The 15,758-nt window shown below is 37.3% G+C and overlaps 3 protein-coding genes across 3 annotated transcripts in view; 2 read left to right on the forward strand and 1 right to left on the reverse strand.

The window, feature by feature from the left end:
- Positions 1-762: 762 nt before the first annotated feature.
- On the forward strand, positions 763-6,261 carry LOC105388007. Its single transcript, XM_048631942.1, has 6 exons — positions 763-937; positions 1,526-1,620; positions 2,445-2,542; positions 2,629-2,701; positions 3,053-3,180; positions 4,359-6,261. The coding sequence occupies exons 2-6, from the start codon at positions 1,535-1,537 to the stop codon at positions 4,616-4,618; spliced, it is 645 nt and encodes a 214-aa protein (XP_048487899.1). The 5' UTR covers positions 763-937; positions 1,526-1,534; the 3' UTR covers positions 4,619-6,261.
- Positions 6,262-6,959: 698 nt separating this feature from the next.
- LOC105388005 (glia maturation factor beta) lies at positions 6,960-9,401 on the reverse strand. The gene is made up of 4 exons (XM_011558833.3): positions 9,210-9,401; positions 8,401-8,510; positions 7,882-7,969; positions 6,960-7,298 (listed from the first exon to the last, which is right to left on the reverse strand). The coding sequence occupies exons 1-4, from the start codon at positions 9,306-9,308 to the stop codon at positions 7,179-7,181; spliced, it is 417 nt and encodes a 138-aa protein (XP_011557135.1). The 5' UTR covers positions 9,309-9,401; the 3' UTR covers positions 6,960-7,178.
- Positions 9,402-9,771: 370 nt separating this feature from the next.
- Positions 9,772-15,758, forward strand: part of LOC105388004 (copper-transporting ATPase 1) — a 65,600-nt gene continuing 59,613 nt past the window's right edge. Inside the window, exons 1-3 of the mRNA XM_048632048.1 lie at positions 9,772-9,965; positions 11,119-11,194; positions 13,868-13,910. Of these exons, the coding sequence (XP_048488005.1) occupies positions 11,182-11,194; positions 13,868-13,910 (56 nt within the window). The 5' untranslated portion in view covers positions 9,772-9,965; positions 11,119-11,181. The remainder of the gene's footprint in view (positions 9,966-11,118; positions 11,195-13,867; positions 13,911-15,758) is intronic.

A 15,758-nucleotide genomic window follows, 5' to 3' on the forward strand; every position in this document is an offset into this window, starting at 1 on the left:
GGGTTCATTCATGGTGATGGCTGGTGGAGTAGGTACTAGGTACTTATAGGTAAGTACTTATTCATTGTTGTGTGTTATTGTTGTAATGTTACAGCACCGGCAAGTGTAATGTTAATTTTGGTTAAGATTACGGTAGTACCTAACTATGTAAATCGTAATTAATCTGCGGTGTGGCTGTGTGGTTACAATTACGATTACGATCACATTTAAACTACCTTATAGTTACATATATTCTATTCTCTGTTGGGGTTGTAAGTAAGTACCTGCACCTGACTCTCTCGAGTGGAACCTTTGTGCATATCCCCAAGGTCTAAACTTCCTTCCTAAGCTTGGACCATTTCCCACCACGCTGGTCCACTGCGGGGATGGGTTCACTTCACTAGTATCTAGATATGCAGGTTTCCTCACGATGTTTTCCTTCACTGTAAGAGCGGTGGTATATATTCTAAGTTAAAAGAACTCATTGGTACTTGTCAGCGCCGGGATTCGAACCCGCATCTCTGGCGTGAGAAGCGGGCGCTTACCCGACTGAGCTACCACTGCTCAGTAGCTGCTAGCCATCGATAGACAATGTTATTAAAACCGACAATGGAAACGCGCTATTGAAAAACTCGCAATCATTGATCATATTGACAACGCACATTGTACACTTCCCACCGTTCTTATCGCGTTGGCATAGAGTTTAAAACGCTTTGCTAAACTCGTTGTTTAACTTTGCGCAATCTTATGATGATAATTTCTGTGGCGACTGGTAATAATTCGGTACTATATCAGTAAGTCATCGGTTACCGATATGCACTAACAGTCAAAACATAAGAATGAATAGGTTTTTATTAACTTCAAAAGATATATATTTTTAACGATATCGAAGTGCGTTCAGTTTTAGTCTTAGTTTTCCTTGTATTTTCGAGGTCGTCGGACTAAGAGAGGTGGCTCGGTAAGTAAAATGTTTATTTTATATTTATTTTTAGGCCGCTTTTGTTTATGTTCAAATTCTTGGTTCATTTGGCCTTCACCGGTTATCGGGGCGGTCAAGTTTGCGTTTTGTTTTGTGTACTAACCTAGGCAATGTGACTGGAAGTTGCATTACAATTATATTTACACAAGTAATAAGTAATAGTAGTAGTAGATACTGATAGGTACTTTTGACTCTACATTCTCATGTGTAAACTTGCCCAAATGAAGTTGACCGTATACCTACTAGCTTTAGGACGGTCGAATGGTGTAGTGGCCCTGACTGCCGAAGGTCCCGGGTTCGATTCCTGGCTAGGGCAGATATTTGTTTAAAAACAGATATTTGTACTCGGGTCTTGGGTATCTATCTATGTATTTGTGTAGATATATCAGCTGTCCGATACCCATAACACAGGCTCTGCCTAGCTTGGGGTCGGATGGCCGTGTGTGAGATGTCCCCTCATATTATGCTTAGTATTATTATATAAGCTTTGTGATGGAGGCTTTTTATATTGGATGGTGAATGTAATGTACCTAGTAAATTAATATAAGATTTAACTATAATTTTCAGTAAATAAATATGCCGTGGAAAAGACCAATGGATGTCACACCGCGAGTGTGGAGACGGTTCAAGGGTACAGCCAGAGATGGGGCTCCAGCACCAAAGTACGTATGTGTCAATAGATGTATGTAGTTATACAGTCAGCTGTACACTTTTGTACCTTGCCAAACTCACAAACTGCCTATTCAGACATTGACGGTTTGTTATGCACCTAGTCAGTTTGACAAGGTACAAAAGTGTATAGCTACTTATGCAGCTGACCGTACCTTTGGATGCACGAAACGACCCAACATATTACTTTGGCGAGTAGTTACCTACCTTAAATTTTTTCATGAGATTTGTTTAGACCCTTTCCCTCTTTCAACTTAAACACTATAGTTACCACTTTTGTAACACCCGTTTGACTCATCCTTAGCTGATTGGCTAATCCATTTAGCCATTCCACCACGGTGATAATTATAAACCATCCATAAGGCCTAGCACGGTGTGAAGATGCGCACGTCAAGACGTGACAAAAGTTTTCAGTCGCACTCGCTCTCGAATCCGCGATGTGAGCGCGACCCAAAACTTAAACTTTGTCACGTCTTACGTCTCTCACGTTTAACTACTTAGTTTCCTATGTAAACAGAGTTATATCGCAGGCTACTTGCTACATATGTACCTAGATCGATTATGAAGTTCCTATAAATCCTGCTAGATGGCGCAGTGTCGGGGGTGGTGGTAGCATATAAGCCGCTACAGGCGGAGACTCGCTCTCTTTCCACGCGACCTCGCTGTACAAGCAACAATAAACTACTATCCAGTACCTATCGCAAAACGCGGTTTCCTTCACTGTCCATAAGTCATCCCCTTCACTTAGTGTGAGATTCAACACCCTTGCGCCATCTTTTTATCTGCTACTTTAATCTCCTTTACCTACGATTTTCAGCTATCAAATTCGAGATGTGGACGAGAAAGAGAAGGAGAGATGCTTGGATTTCCTACAAGAGATCTTCTTAAGAGACGAGCCCCTTTGCCAAGCTTTAGGTGAGTTCTAAATTATATTCCTGACGGCGTCATTAAGCTAGTTAACTTGTTACCTACTAAAACTTACTAAAACCTTTTCGTTACAGATATAGCAGCGGACCCAGTGTCCGTAAACACAATCATGAGTAACTGGCGTCACCTCATAGACGAGTCCATCAGGTAGGTACTTACACCATTCTACAATCAGCTTCAGTCATCATTATCATCACATTCACAACCCATCACGTCCCCACTGCAGGGGCACGGGTCTCCTTCCAATGAAGGAAGTGTTTTAGGTCTTTATAAAGAATAAATTTCGGGCAGCTTGAAAACATCTGGCAGTCGGGTTGCCCAATTACCCGACAACTCTTTGAGGACAAGCTTACTTAAGTTGGGGTTCACCAACCCGCACTGGGTTAGGCATAAAAACCCTTATTTCATTGGAAGGACACCCGTGCCCCAGTGGTGGGGACGTGATGGGTCGTGATGATGGTGATGATGATAAATAATACCCACTTACCTATCCCTCAGCCTGGCGTGTTACACTGAAGACTCGCACGGGTGCCCTGACCAGCTGGCGGCTGTGGACCTGTGCGCCGTGTTGAGCCTACATGATGATGACCAGGACATGGGGGACCAGGTGAGAGTTCATCCGTTGTGTGTGTGATCGGGTGATCTGAGAACCGGGTGGTAGGAGGTTTTCTAGGAGGACTAGAAAAGTAATAATGGCATAGAGGTGTAGAGCTCTGCCAAGTAGAGTTATTAAACTTCGTAAATGTCCAACGGGGGTGGGATGTGTCATAACCACGGAGCTATGCCGATGGCGCTCGGTCGCTATTCGTCTATTGCTGCGCTCTGAATTAAGGCGAGAGCCCATTAGTGCGTTGCGTCGTCGTCGCAGGGTAGTTTGCCATATCTTGTCGTAACATGTCACATAGACGACGCGACGCAACTTATCTCTTATCATTATCACAAATGCCGCCATCTTATCTTCATTTGCAACATTCCAGCTGGGACTCCCCTGGAGCCAGCTCCTGACCACACTCACCGCCGTCGAAGCGCGTTGCAACATCTTCAAGCGGTACGCAGTGGAGGCGTACTTCAGCTCTCACGTGCTGGCCGCGTCGCCAACGCATAGAGGACATGGTGTGGGAGTTGAAATGTTTCGGGCCACGTATGTAGAATAGTCTTCTTATTAGCGTTACGATGATAAATTAACGAAGTAGTTAACTTAGGGCCAGTTTTTTGATCCGTGGTCAACTTTAACCATTAGTCAAGTCACGTGTCAAGCATGACAGCTGCATACGAATTTTGTTGGTTTTTAACTAATGGTTGGCATTTTTGACCAATGGTCGAGTTAACTAGGGATCAAAAAACTGGCCCTAAGTGAAAGCTGAAGTGGCAGTGATGGGCTGGTCATATCAGCCGAAGAACATAAGGGGTAGACGAGTTCGCGAGTGGAGACCACGAACAGACAAACGCTGCGTGGGACGCCCTCCTGCCCGCTGGACTGACGACCTTAGGCGGGTAGCCGGAAGTGGCTGGATGAGGAAGGCCGAGGACCGAGTGTTGTGGCACGCCTTGGGAGAGGCTTATGTCCAGCAGTGGATGATTATTGGCTGATGATGATGCTAAATAATACATTTCCACTCTAGGCCATAGCACGATTGGTGATTCGATAGGAATTTGTATGACATCTTGATTAGCGCCCCTATCGGTAACGTTAGAAACTAATAAAACGCATAGTTACAAACTCCAGTGAACTAGAATAGACAATATTCGTGAATCGCACACGGAATTAAGACACCAATTATTATGATAAGTTGCATGTCATGAGCCACCTTGAATAATGTATCAACTGTATTTTGTATGCGTACCCTTTGCATTATTTCCAGGGAAGACCTAGCAAAGGGTCTCGGCCTAGAAGCAATGGCCATCACAGCGACAGCCTACAGTTCCCAAGCGTTGTGCAAGAAATGCGGCTACGAAGAACTAGTCGACATGCAATATTCCGACATGTTGGAACAAGGTATAGACTTGAGCAACTGTTCCACGCCTAGTGCTAAAGTTTTTGGGGTATATTTAGGTAGTAGTTAGGAAATTTTAATAATAAAAGTTATTGTTCTAATTTACGTAGCTTAATGTTACTTAGGGCCTGTTTCACAATGTCTACCCGAGAACTCCTGTGAGATAAAAGACACGCTGTCACTGTCGATCCATTGGTAGCCATTATCGAGATATATTTTCCTATTTACATATTTTTTCATATCCAGACATTGTTAAACAGGTATTTATATTAAATGTTATCTACTTATTGTGATATAGTAACTCGCGGTGCTAAATGAAATTATTGAAGCAGCCATTTTCAAATAAATATTTTATTATGTATATCAAAACCACACTTACATATTTTATCTACATAGAGAATTATACATAATGGTAAATAATTCTATGTAATTTTATACAAAAAAACTATATTATATACGAAACTACGTACAAAATGTAAATGCATTTAAAAATCACAAAAAGATTTGTTAATATATAAATTATTTTATAAAGAGTATTTTTCGTTACTAAAAAATATAAATATCTAGTAAGTATTCTAACTGCTTTTTTATATAAAATGTAGTAAAGTTACAGCTTTGGCGGGTGTGTATATAAGTCGTCATCAACTTTATTTCATACTAAAATACAGAGTGAATTTTATTATCATTTATTTTAATCCATGCATTTCAAACATTATCAAATTTATGCAAATTAAAGATTTGAATTTAACAAAATATTTTTGGTTTTATCAATAAGTAAATTTTACTTAATAGTTCCGCTAAATAATATTCTAGACAGTCACACGATTTTTTCTTGATATTCGGATATTTCTACGTGAATTTGTTTTCAGCCTGTTATAAAAATGGTATTCTCAGAGAGCTGATTAATTAAAATGGCTGCTGAGCCAACCAATCACAATACGTAAATAGAGAATAGCTACTCTTTCTTCGCAATTAAATAAATAAGACTTATAAATAAGTTTTTCTATCTTACCTAATTATATTGCATTCATGATAATTATTGCATAATTATTAATTGAATATAAAAAGAGTCTGTACTTATCTATTTTATGTAAAAAATACACTATGAGTAATAAGTCTGCAAAAGTTATAAAAGTCCTCCAGTATTTATTTCAGACCCCTTAGCTTGAATTTTCATCGTGAACGTGACGTGAAATTACTCGATGAATTTTGTAGGGAAATTTTAGTTCTGCCACCGACCACCAGGGGCGCTGTTCATATTTTCATACAAAATTACTCGATGAATTCTACTTCACGTTCACCACGAAAAATCGTGCTATGGGGTCAGGGCAGTGGTCAAAATTTCATTCTCTGCAAAGCGTAATTTTAATATTATGTATACTTTATATACTATTTCAGGGCATACATATGTATGGCACGCATTATGCACCGTTTCTATTATTGTTATAAAACACTAATCACAGGTTAAACCCAAACTGTTAATCAAAGTTAATCGTACGTTAACGAAATATCTCTGGAATCAGCAAAAATTTAGACACTTTTATGCATCAATGATTATATTTTTCAAATTGATGCCTAATGTTTATCGGGCAACCGAACCATTCATAAGTTATAGTCCAGTCTTTACTATGATACGTTAAAGTCAGCTACACTGCTAACTTTGCAACAGGTAAATGTTGGTTTTCTTTAACAATTCATTGGACCTACATTAGAGAAAAGCAGAAATTTTGTATAATTTTTAAAATTTTACCTAATAATTACATAATAATCTGAAATGGTAGGAAATGTATCAGATTAAATAAATTTCATTTTGCTCAGTCCATGGCCGGTTTAAGAAAATAAATAGTTTAATTTACTTATAATAAGCTTTTAACTGGCGACATTTAATTTAATTTTAAGCTTTTTAACTAATTGTAATTAGATAGACTTGGTGCAAATACACTTCACAAACTTTGGAATGTACCTAAGCATAAAACTTAAATACTTAAATCATATATTTTAGTTTCTATACTATACATAAAGTCTTATTTGTAATCACGCAATACATGTTCGGTATATTAGAAAGTGCTTTAAACTCAGTATATTCAACACAAAGAAACAATATGAAAACTTTGGACATCCATTGTGCTTTCCCACTCTAATTGTGTACTAGTCTATGCTCCATCCTGCCTCCACTTATGTAACGTCCGCCAATTTTGAAATCGCTTCTTTATCCGCACGAGTTATAAAAGGGTATATCACAGATATGGATTAACATAGATGACGCAATGTATCACTTTTGTATTAAGTAGTCAACTTTAAACAACTTATTGCTTATAGGCTCTTAGGTAAAAAAGACGAAAGCAAAAATGAGAGCGATATGGCGTCAGATAAGACTGAAGTTTATTCAGCGAGTGCTTCTATCGTAGCGCTAGTGTTGCAAAATATCGTTCGTTTTGGCTTTTGTCTAAGGCTGAATTTATTTATACTGAATCATCCTACAGAGCCGCATCTATCATTGTCTCACTCACACTCAAGGTTCATTTATGCTTAAAATACTTAATACTCAGCACATACACTAGCGCCATCTATGCTACAATCTGTGTGTTACCCGACTCTTAACATCTACGTATAAAGTTGATACACGTAAATTACCGCACCAGTTTCTCCTTCAGCCATTCGTCTGTGAGTTCGTCGATCTCCCTGACCTCCAGCAGTCTCGGCGCCCCCACCGCCGCCGCCAGCGCCCTCTGGGTGCCGGCGTACATCACCTGGGAAAATGCAAATAATTGCCATAATAGATAACACTAGCTGTTCCCGTAAGCTTTGCTTCGGTTTAAAAAGTTTTCGGTTTAGAAAGAGTACAGACAGACAGACACAGTTACTTTTATAATATTTATAATATTAGTTAGGAGAGATTTACCTAGAATAGTTTTTACTACGGAACCCTTTTATGTGCGCGGTTTTTGGGCGTAACTCTGGCTTAGGCCTTGGGCCTATTATCATACACCTATTTCCAAAGCTAAAGTGCTTGATTTCAGTATTCGTAAATGTTCGCGGAACCTGTCCTAATTCTAATCCCTGAGAAACCCTAATCAGGAAGTGCTGCAATAGATAACGCAATGTATCACAATTTGTATTGAACATATAAAACGATGGAATGATCCAGTGGTTAGTGAGCGACTGACTGCTGTGTCAAGGTTCCTACATCTTAGTGTTGAGATTATGCCAAAAACGCTCCAGTCTTGGTGGAGGCCCATGTTCTATAGTATAACTAGATTGCTTAATTTTACTGTGTTTTTATTAGATTTGATAATATGATAAGCTTTGCATATAAAACTAATATAATCTTACCTGAAGTTCCATGTGAGCATCTCGCGGTGTGTAGAATATGAAGCACATCGGGAACGATACTCTGCCATCATCATGCTCCAATTTGTAACTGAAAAATCAAAACAAGTAAGTAAGTGTAACATAAGATTATATCTAAATTATTTAAGTATTGCATTAACTAAGAACTTTATGAATTAACCAATTTAGAAATCTACAAGGTTGGTTTCTCTAGAGGTGGCAAACATTTAAAAACATTAGAAGATTTTAAGGATTTTGATTTATTGTATAATATAGGTATAAAGTTTTATACTCTTAGTCATAATATTCAGTCTATAAAAAAAACAGTCATATTCATATTCAGCCCATAATACCTCCGCCACTGAAGCCTTTTTCCCAAAACTATTAAATAAATCTGTGGGTCATGCTATTTCAGTTGAATATCCATTAGTAAAAATTTAAATCCCTTGCCATGCTGTCCCCGGTGTCCGTAGGCCATTAATAGTTGTGGATTTGTGATGTGAGTGACTTTATGGGACGCACCTGTACACAATGAACCGGGGCTGGTGGCCGGGCAGCGTCTCCTGCAGCTCCTCCAGCTGCACGTCTTCCAGCTCCGAGTCCACCTCTAGCAGCTGCTTCTCACGGTTTACCTGGAGAATACATAGTACTGTTAGCAAAAGATATCCAGTAAGTTGAGATTTACCTTACCTACATTCAGCAAAAGATATCATCCAGTGAATCTGTATGATTAAGCTTAATTTTACGTACAGTAGCAAAATAGTTCAGTTTTGAGCCCTAACGTAAACAGTAATGATTGCTGTGGAAAAAGGTTCTTGTTCCTAAAATTTTGGCAACAAACACTGGTGTATATAGGGTTTAATACTGTGGTGAATGGATTAGCCTGTCAGAAAAGCTGCCCAGGGTACACCAGATGTAAGTATAATAATACATATAAGGTACAGTTGCGTGTTTGATGTTATGTACAGTCAGTGTACACAAGTAGTGTACACTTTTGTACCTTGTCAAACAATAATAATAATAACAACAACAAACCCAAGTCATGGTTGAAATGTATGCATTGCATTGAGTTTTAATCATTAAGACCTTGAATTTGATGAGCTGTGCTGTGATACATGGGTAATCAAATGTGACTCATTTAACATACAATACATGAGCAAGATATCATAAAATTCTTTACACTTTCGTTGCCTAGTTACTGGAAAAGTAGGGGACGATTAAAGCGTAACAAGAACATTTTTTGGGAATTTATACTGGTACTTTATTACGTATAGGAACAACTGTGTAAGTAGGTACCTACGTAGGTTGTTGAAAACAAATACAATTTTTACCTTCAGTATAAGCGCAGAGTTTGTGCTGTGCTTTTGGAAGCGAAATTTCTTTAATACTTCTTTGACATCATCGCCAATATCACAAACTTGCCCGGACATAGTTATTTAGTATTTTTTTGTTTGTAGACGCACAAAAATTACGATAGAAACGCTGAAACTTGGATTCCAGAACGAAAAACTGAAATGATATGACATTGACAGATATTGACAGTGACAGATAAAATATGCGTTCTGTGACTAAATGTAAATCTGTCGTGTAGTGTAACATTCACCCTCAGAATAATAACTGTATGTAGTATTTATTTTTGCCATGGAAGTAATAGATAGATCGCTCTCGGACATTTCAAAGCAGAAGGTCAGTCCAAGGTTACGTCCGAGAGCGATCTGGCACGAACTGTCCCAAAAGACCGTGCACATCCGTAAGCTGCGTCCGCTAGTGTGTCGGCAGTCGGCGCCTTCAATTGACGTTTTATAACGCCAATAACGCAAATGCAAATGCCATCGGAATTGACACTTGACAGTTAACTCAGGTGACCATTGACAGTTGACATTGACAGTTTCATTGTTCCTATTTCGTATCACAGGCTGTCTCGTAATTTTCTTCATTTCGGCACAAGAAAAGTGAAAATTCTAGCAGAATTCAAAGATTTCAGTGGTCATTTGCACTTAAAAATAATCTCTAATGTCCTTAAATTGCAGTGTATTGAGTTAAGCATCTAAAACCCAAAAATAAAAGAGTTATTGCCATTTATTCACGTAAGTAAATTTATGTTTTATACCCTTCTCGGTTCTAAGCTTTAACAGGGGTAATATCAGAGTGGATGCCCTAAATACAGGCCAATAACATTAGTAATACTTATCCATTTCATATAATGACGTTTTTCATTTAGGTATTACTTCGAAATGTGTATTATCCACGGAGGATAATGAAGTTGGTATTAGTAAATAAGTGAATAAAAAACCATGAGTTCGTTTAACTTTCTCTCTACTTATCTATTTGAAAACAACCTTCATACCGAAATAAAATGTTTTTGAATTCAATATTAACATGGTAGTTAACTGTGTGTTTGAAATATTGGTCAAGTATACTTTTCCATGGTATTCAAAGAACGTAAAAGTAAATGTTCTCTATTGTTTAAGCTACACAATACATACTCAGTATAACCTTTATTTACTAAACATGCTTTTCAGAAATGTGTCACATACATTATAGCTTATGTCTATTCATGTGTTGGTATCCTTTGTTTAGAATTAATATGTAGGTCATTATTTGTATATCTAATTATCCTGATTATGGAATATGTGCATTAGTCATGCCTGCTATTGCCAAATGACAAATAAGAGGTATTATAAGTTTCACATAGTGCTGGTGTACCTAGTGGGTTCTGTCTTTTAATTAAAATGGATGATTATAAACTGGTTGAAGTTTATCTTTCAAACTTGATTTTATAGAGAATACATATCAGATGTTTCATCAACATTTGTATGTAACAATATAGTTGTTAAGTATGTTTTTTTCTCTTCTATTTAGGCAAATTACAACTATGTTACATACTATGTTTACATAAACTACATCAAGTGCAAATATTTAAATTGGCTGTTATAAAAATAAAAGTAAGCCTGCTTAATAGCTATAAAAGTGTACAATCAACATAAGAGATAAGTGTTCCTATACATATATGTATATTGGTGACAAACACTACAGATGGACTAGGGTATGTCACTGTGAATGAATAAAAATCTGACCTGTTACTCATATTTTAATGAAACTCATTCTATGTAAGGCAGAGTGACCAATCCATTTCTATAATTCAAGTGACTGTCGCCCATACCCTAAGAAGTAGCGTCACATGTCACTCAAAAAAGCTCCATTTACGCACCTGTTTAAGTCCTTTTTGTTATTTTTCAGGATGCCAAGAACATAGTGAAGAGTTGAAGATAGTCTACGTCAGTACCTGGGAGGTTGTCAAGAATGTCTGTAATAAGTAAGTATTTTAATAAAGTTTATTGGATTACAGAGTGTATGAATACATAAAATACAAAACATTAAAAGCACAGTAATAATATACAAATGTGAGCATATGTCCACCAACCCGCACTTGGCCAGCGTGGTGGACTAGGCCTAAACCCTTCCTTCATTGGAAGGCCGTGCCCCGTGCCCTAGCAGTGGGGACGTAATGGGTCGTGATGATGTGAGCATATCAAAAGTTACTTCAAAATACAGATATCCTTTTACTGCAATAGGCTACTTGAGTCATATCAAATTCAAGAGAATAAATGAGTATTTATTGCAGTATTGAATTTACGAAACCATTCGGCCAATTAAACTCCAGGGTGGTTGCATAATTTCAACTTATTTTTTATTATTATTTTGAACCCTGAAAACGCTATTGGCCATGTCATGACGTCAGCTGCCTCGTGCTATGTCAAGAGTTTTAAGTGTAGTGGTATCTTCAACTGTGATAAATGAATGATTTGCGCCCTTCTGACGTCACATCATTCCTCACCATAGACAATTTTGAAACAAATATGGCTGAGAGTGTTTTCGCCTGTTTACGAAAAGTTAAACTTTAAAATTAAGTTATGGGATTTTCTAGGTCCTACGTCTAGACCTACTTTAAATAAGAGTCAAGTAGCCTATTCCTTCTATCAAATTTCGAGCACCAATGATCAGGATTAGATTATAGTACCTAAATGTGTGCATATATTAACACAATGGCACTCTCTGTTCCATCACTCTCATAACATCATCCAATATGTCGGATATGTTCCTATTGTATACCTACCTATCTATTGAAATACTCATCACTCATTGACAAGCTATATCATATGACTTGTGACTGATAACAAGTGATGGTTGTAAACTGTGAGTGTATGAATTTGGGAATATTATTTAATGTTTCTCCTTTCATAATATGAGCAATACAGTACACAACAACACATACCTGCAAAAACTAGTATGGAATTTATATTTTAAGCAAGAGATTTAAACATATTTGTATCAGAGTAACATAATATTAAGAGTCATAGAACATTACAGTATAGGTACAGATATCCAATCGGGTTACAAAAGTTGTTCATAATGACGATATGAGTTACTTATCCCTTTATTATTATACCTATATATAAACACTCACACCTTGTACTAATGTACTCCCTTGCGGGGTAGGCAGAGGTGCATTGCTGCACCCACTTTTCGCCAGTGTTTATGTTAGTCCCAATGTAATAGTGGGCGGGCCTATTGCATTTTACGGGCACATCCAAGACCCGAGAACAAATATCTGTTTTTAAACAAATATCTGCCCCAGCCGGGAATCGAACCCGGGACCATCGGCTCAGTAGTCAGGGTCACTAACTTACTTAAAAAAGAAATAAATACTCTCATTATCACAAAATGATTTTCGAAGAATTTGGATTTATTTTGTAGTAGGTAGTCAGTTATTTGGCCTTTGTACATTTTGAAGAGTTACATTCATATCTCTAAAGTTTGGATATAGATAAGTGAACAGTTTATCTAATATACTTACCTAAGTATCATAAATGCAAAAGTATGAAGTCTTTCTTTTATATCAAAATATGGAGCAATATGATGGTGAAACATGTTTATATGCCTCTAAATATGCCTCTTATTCGTGTATGTCCGATTGTCTCTATAAAAAAATGAAGTAATTGATAAAAATTGTTTATCTTTTATTGAATCGAGATACTATTATTGCTTCGTATTAGATAATACATAGCACAGCTATGTCATACAGACGTAATTAGGTTAAACAATAACCAGGTTTTGATAATAGTTCGTTCACACACACTCTTAAGTAGACTTTATATTAGGATGATGCGATTTTGATGAATCACGGCGATTCAGTTTAGTTTTTTGAGAGAAATATGTCTTCTTTTAGAATCTGTGAAAAAAATGTAGAGCGGCTAGCCTAGCACGGGGCGCAAGTCAAGACGTGACAAAAGTTCTCGTGGCCGCACGATGTGAGTGAGCGCGATGAGAATGGTGACAAATCCTAACCATACATTTATGTGAAATCTTTTGTCACATAACTAATTATGGTTAGGATTTTTCACCATTGTGAAGGATTGGACGACCGAATGGCGTAGTGGTTAGTGACGCTGACTACTGAGCCGATGGTCCCGGGTTCGATTCCCGGCTGGGGCAGATATTTGTTTAAACACAGATATTTGTTCTCGGGTCTTGGATGTGCCCGTAAAATGGCAATAGGCCCGCCCCCTATTACATTGGGACTAACATAACACTCTGGCGAAAAGTGGGTGCAGCAATGCACCTCTGCCTACCCCGCAAGGGAGTACATTAGTACAAGGCGTGAGTGCGTGTTTTTTTTTTTTTGTCAAAGGATTGGCCAGTCAGATTAGCGTCAGTCGCTGACTGCCCGGCGTGTGCCTTATGTCGTGGGTGTAAAGGTTAAATTTCTTATGAATCGAACGTCGTTTTAAACTCAAATCTTAAGTATCTCAGAAATGGTTAAGTTTCGGATAAGGCATTAGGGTTACATTTAGGCAATACATATAGGGTTCAATGGACTAGAAATTCCTTCCTCTATCACCTCCTGAAAGGATCAGGTCTACTTACCATATGTATATTATGTGACACGATTAGGACATTTAAATATGTACTTATTGTTCTTTTTCAGGTGAATCAGCGGAGATGACTGAAACATCGCCAGTCCTAAAAGGGTAAGTTTTAAAATACATATTTTTATGATTTAACTTTTTAACGCTTACATGCGAAATGAGAATTTTTACATAGTCGAGTCGTGAAAAGGAAAAGTAAATGAAAATTTGTATGTTGCGAAAGAGTCGCCACACTCGCCACCTAGCGGTACACAAGCTGTACTATATCATCGCCATACAAATCCTTTTTTAAGTACATACCTACATGTTTGTATACATACATATGCTCACGACTGTAATCCTCGAAGGGGTAGTCCGAGTCAAACAACACCACCACCACCCGCTTTTCGCTGTACATTTTGTACTCACGTGATAGGTCGCGAGGAAAACATCGTGAGGAAACCTGCATATCTAGATCTAGCACATCTAGATATGTGAACCCACCAACCCGCAGTGGACCAGCGTGGTGGGAAATGGTCCAAGCTTAGGAAGGCAGTGTAGACCTTGGGGATATGCACAAAGGTTCCACTCGAGAGAGCCAGGTGCAGGTACTTACACCCCCACAGAGAATAGAATAGAATAGAATAGGGTACACATCTAAAGAATCCATTGGTACGCAGGGTTCAAATTCACGGCTTCACAAATGAGAGCCGAAACCTTATCCGTTACACCACCACGACTCCTAGGCCCTGTTTCACAATGTCTGGTTAGTGGCTACCAGTCAGACAGATAAAAAAAACATGCTGTCACTCTCTGTTATTATTTTTTTGACAGTGACAGCCTGTATTTTATCCTACAGGTAGCCACTAACCAGTCATTGTGAAACAGGCCCTTACTATCATGTAATTAAGATACTACCTACAGGGTGATATTATTTATTGTGATTGTGACAATAATGGACACATCTTGGCTGGAATCTAGATCTAGATGCATAGCATGTTTCATATTTTTTTTATTAGTCGTAAAATACAAATAATATATTGGTTCAAAATAAAATAAAATTCTATCCATTTAATTAATATCGATGTACTTAAAACTATTATTATTATGTATCTGTGATATTCTTACGTATAAGTATAATTTTTACGTTTATTTTATGATATTATGTATAATAAGTAAGTATATATTCTAGTGTTAAACAATAGATATTAAACAGAATTAAACTGTTCTCATTGACTTTCGCACTACCTATCATTTTCTCCACAACGCCCAAGGTTAACTGGAAGAGAATGCTTTTAGCATTAAGTTCGCCTATGTACAAACAAATTTATGTGCAATAAAGAATTTAATAATAATAATAATATTCTAGAATATGATCAAAATGATCAATCAATGCTACATTTTCTTTTACAAGTTTTAAAATTAGGTACATTTTGTTTCGAAAATCACTACTCATTTGATTTCGCGTAGTTCTACAACCATAAAGTCTCTATTGTCATACCTTGATCTGCACTGATTTGCCGTGGCATACCTACATCACGAGGTTTACCCAAGCTTTTCAATAGAAAGTACGAAAATAACTCTTATTACCAACGGATAAGATTGCTGGGTGTTTGGTTTATTATAGCTTTTAAGACCTTCTTAAAGACGAATGGTCATTGAGTGATCTAATCTTGATAAGGGATGGGGTAAAGTGTCGATGCTTGTCGTTTATCGATAAAGTTTTCAAAGTAGATACAGATTGTTAAAAAAGGTCGATGTTATCCAAAGTATCGTTACTAGGATTTTTGCCCTAGAGTATGATTTCCTGTAAATTATTTTCATATAATGTAATTGTTTATCATAATTAGCTTAAAGTGAAAATATATTAGGTTAGGTACTTGTAAAAATTATAGTTATTTTCTTACTACATCATATTATATATACATACATACATATATTATCGAAAGTGTAAGTATCTATCCTATTATA

The sequence above is a fragment of the Plutella xylostella genome, chromosome 30 (assembly GCF_932276165.1).
Source record: "Plutella xylostella chromosome 30, ilPluXylo3.1, whole genome shotgun sequence".
NCBI classification, from domain to species: domain Eukaryota; kingdom Metazoa; phylum Arthropoda; class Insecta; order Lepidoptera; family Plutellidae; genus Plutella; species Plutella xylostella.

Coding starts and splice junctions, on each gene's coding strand:
- LOC105388007 (XM_048631942.1), top strand. CDS start 1,535: ATGCCGTGGAAAAGACCAATGGATGTCACACCGCGAGTGTGGAGACGG. Junction 1,621..2,444: donor GATGGGGCTCCAGCACCAAA/GTACGTATGTGT, acceptor TACGATTTTCAG/CTATCAAATTCGAGATGTGG. Junction 3,181..4,358: donor GGTGAGAGTTCATCCGTTGT/GTGTGTGATCGG, acceptor GCATGTCATGAG/CCACCTTGAATAATGTATCA.
- LOC105388005 (XM_011558833.3), bottom strand. CDS start 9,308: ATGTCCGGGCAAGTTTGTGATATTGGCGATGATGTCAAAGAAGTATTA. Junction 7,970..8,400: donor CCCCGGTTCATTGTGTACAG/GTGCGTCCCATA, acceptor TTGATTTTTCAG/TTACAAATTGGAGCATGATG. Junction 7,299..7,881: donor ATGCTCACATGGAACTTCAG/GTAAGATTATAT, acceptor GCATTTTCCCAG/GTGATGTACGCCGGCACCCA.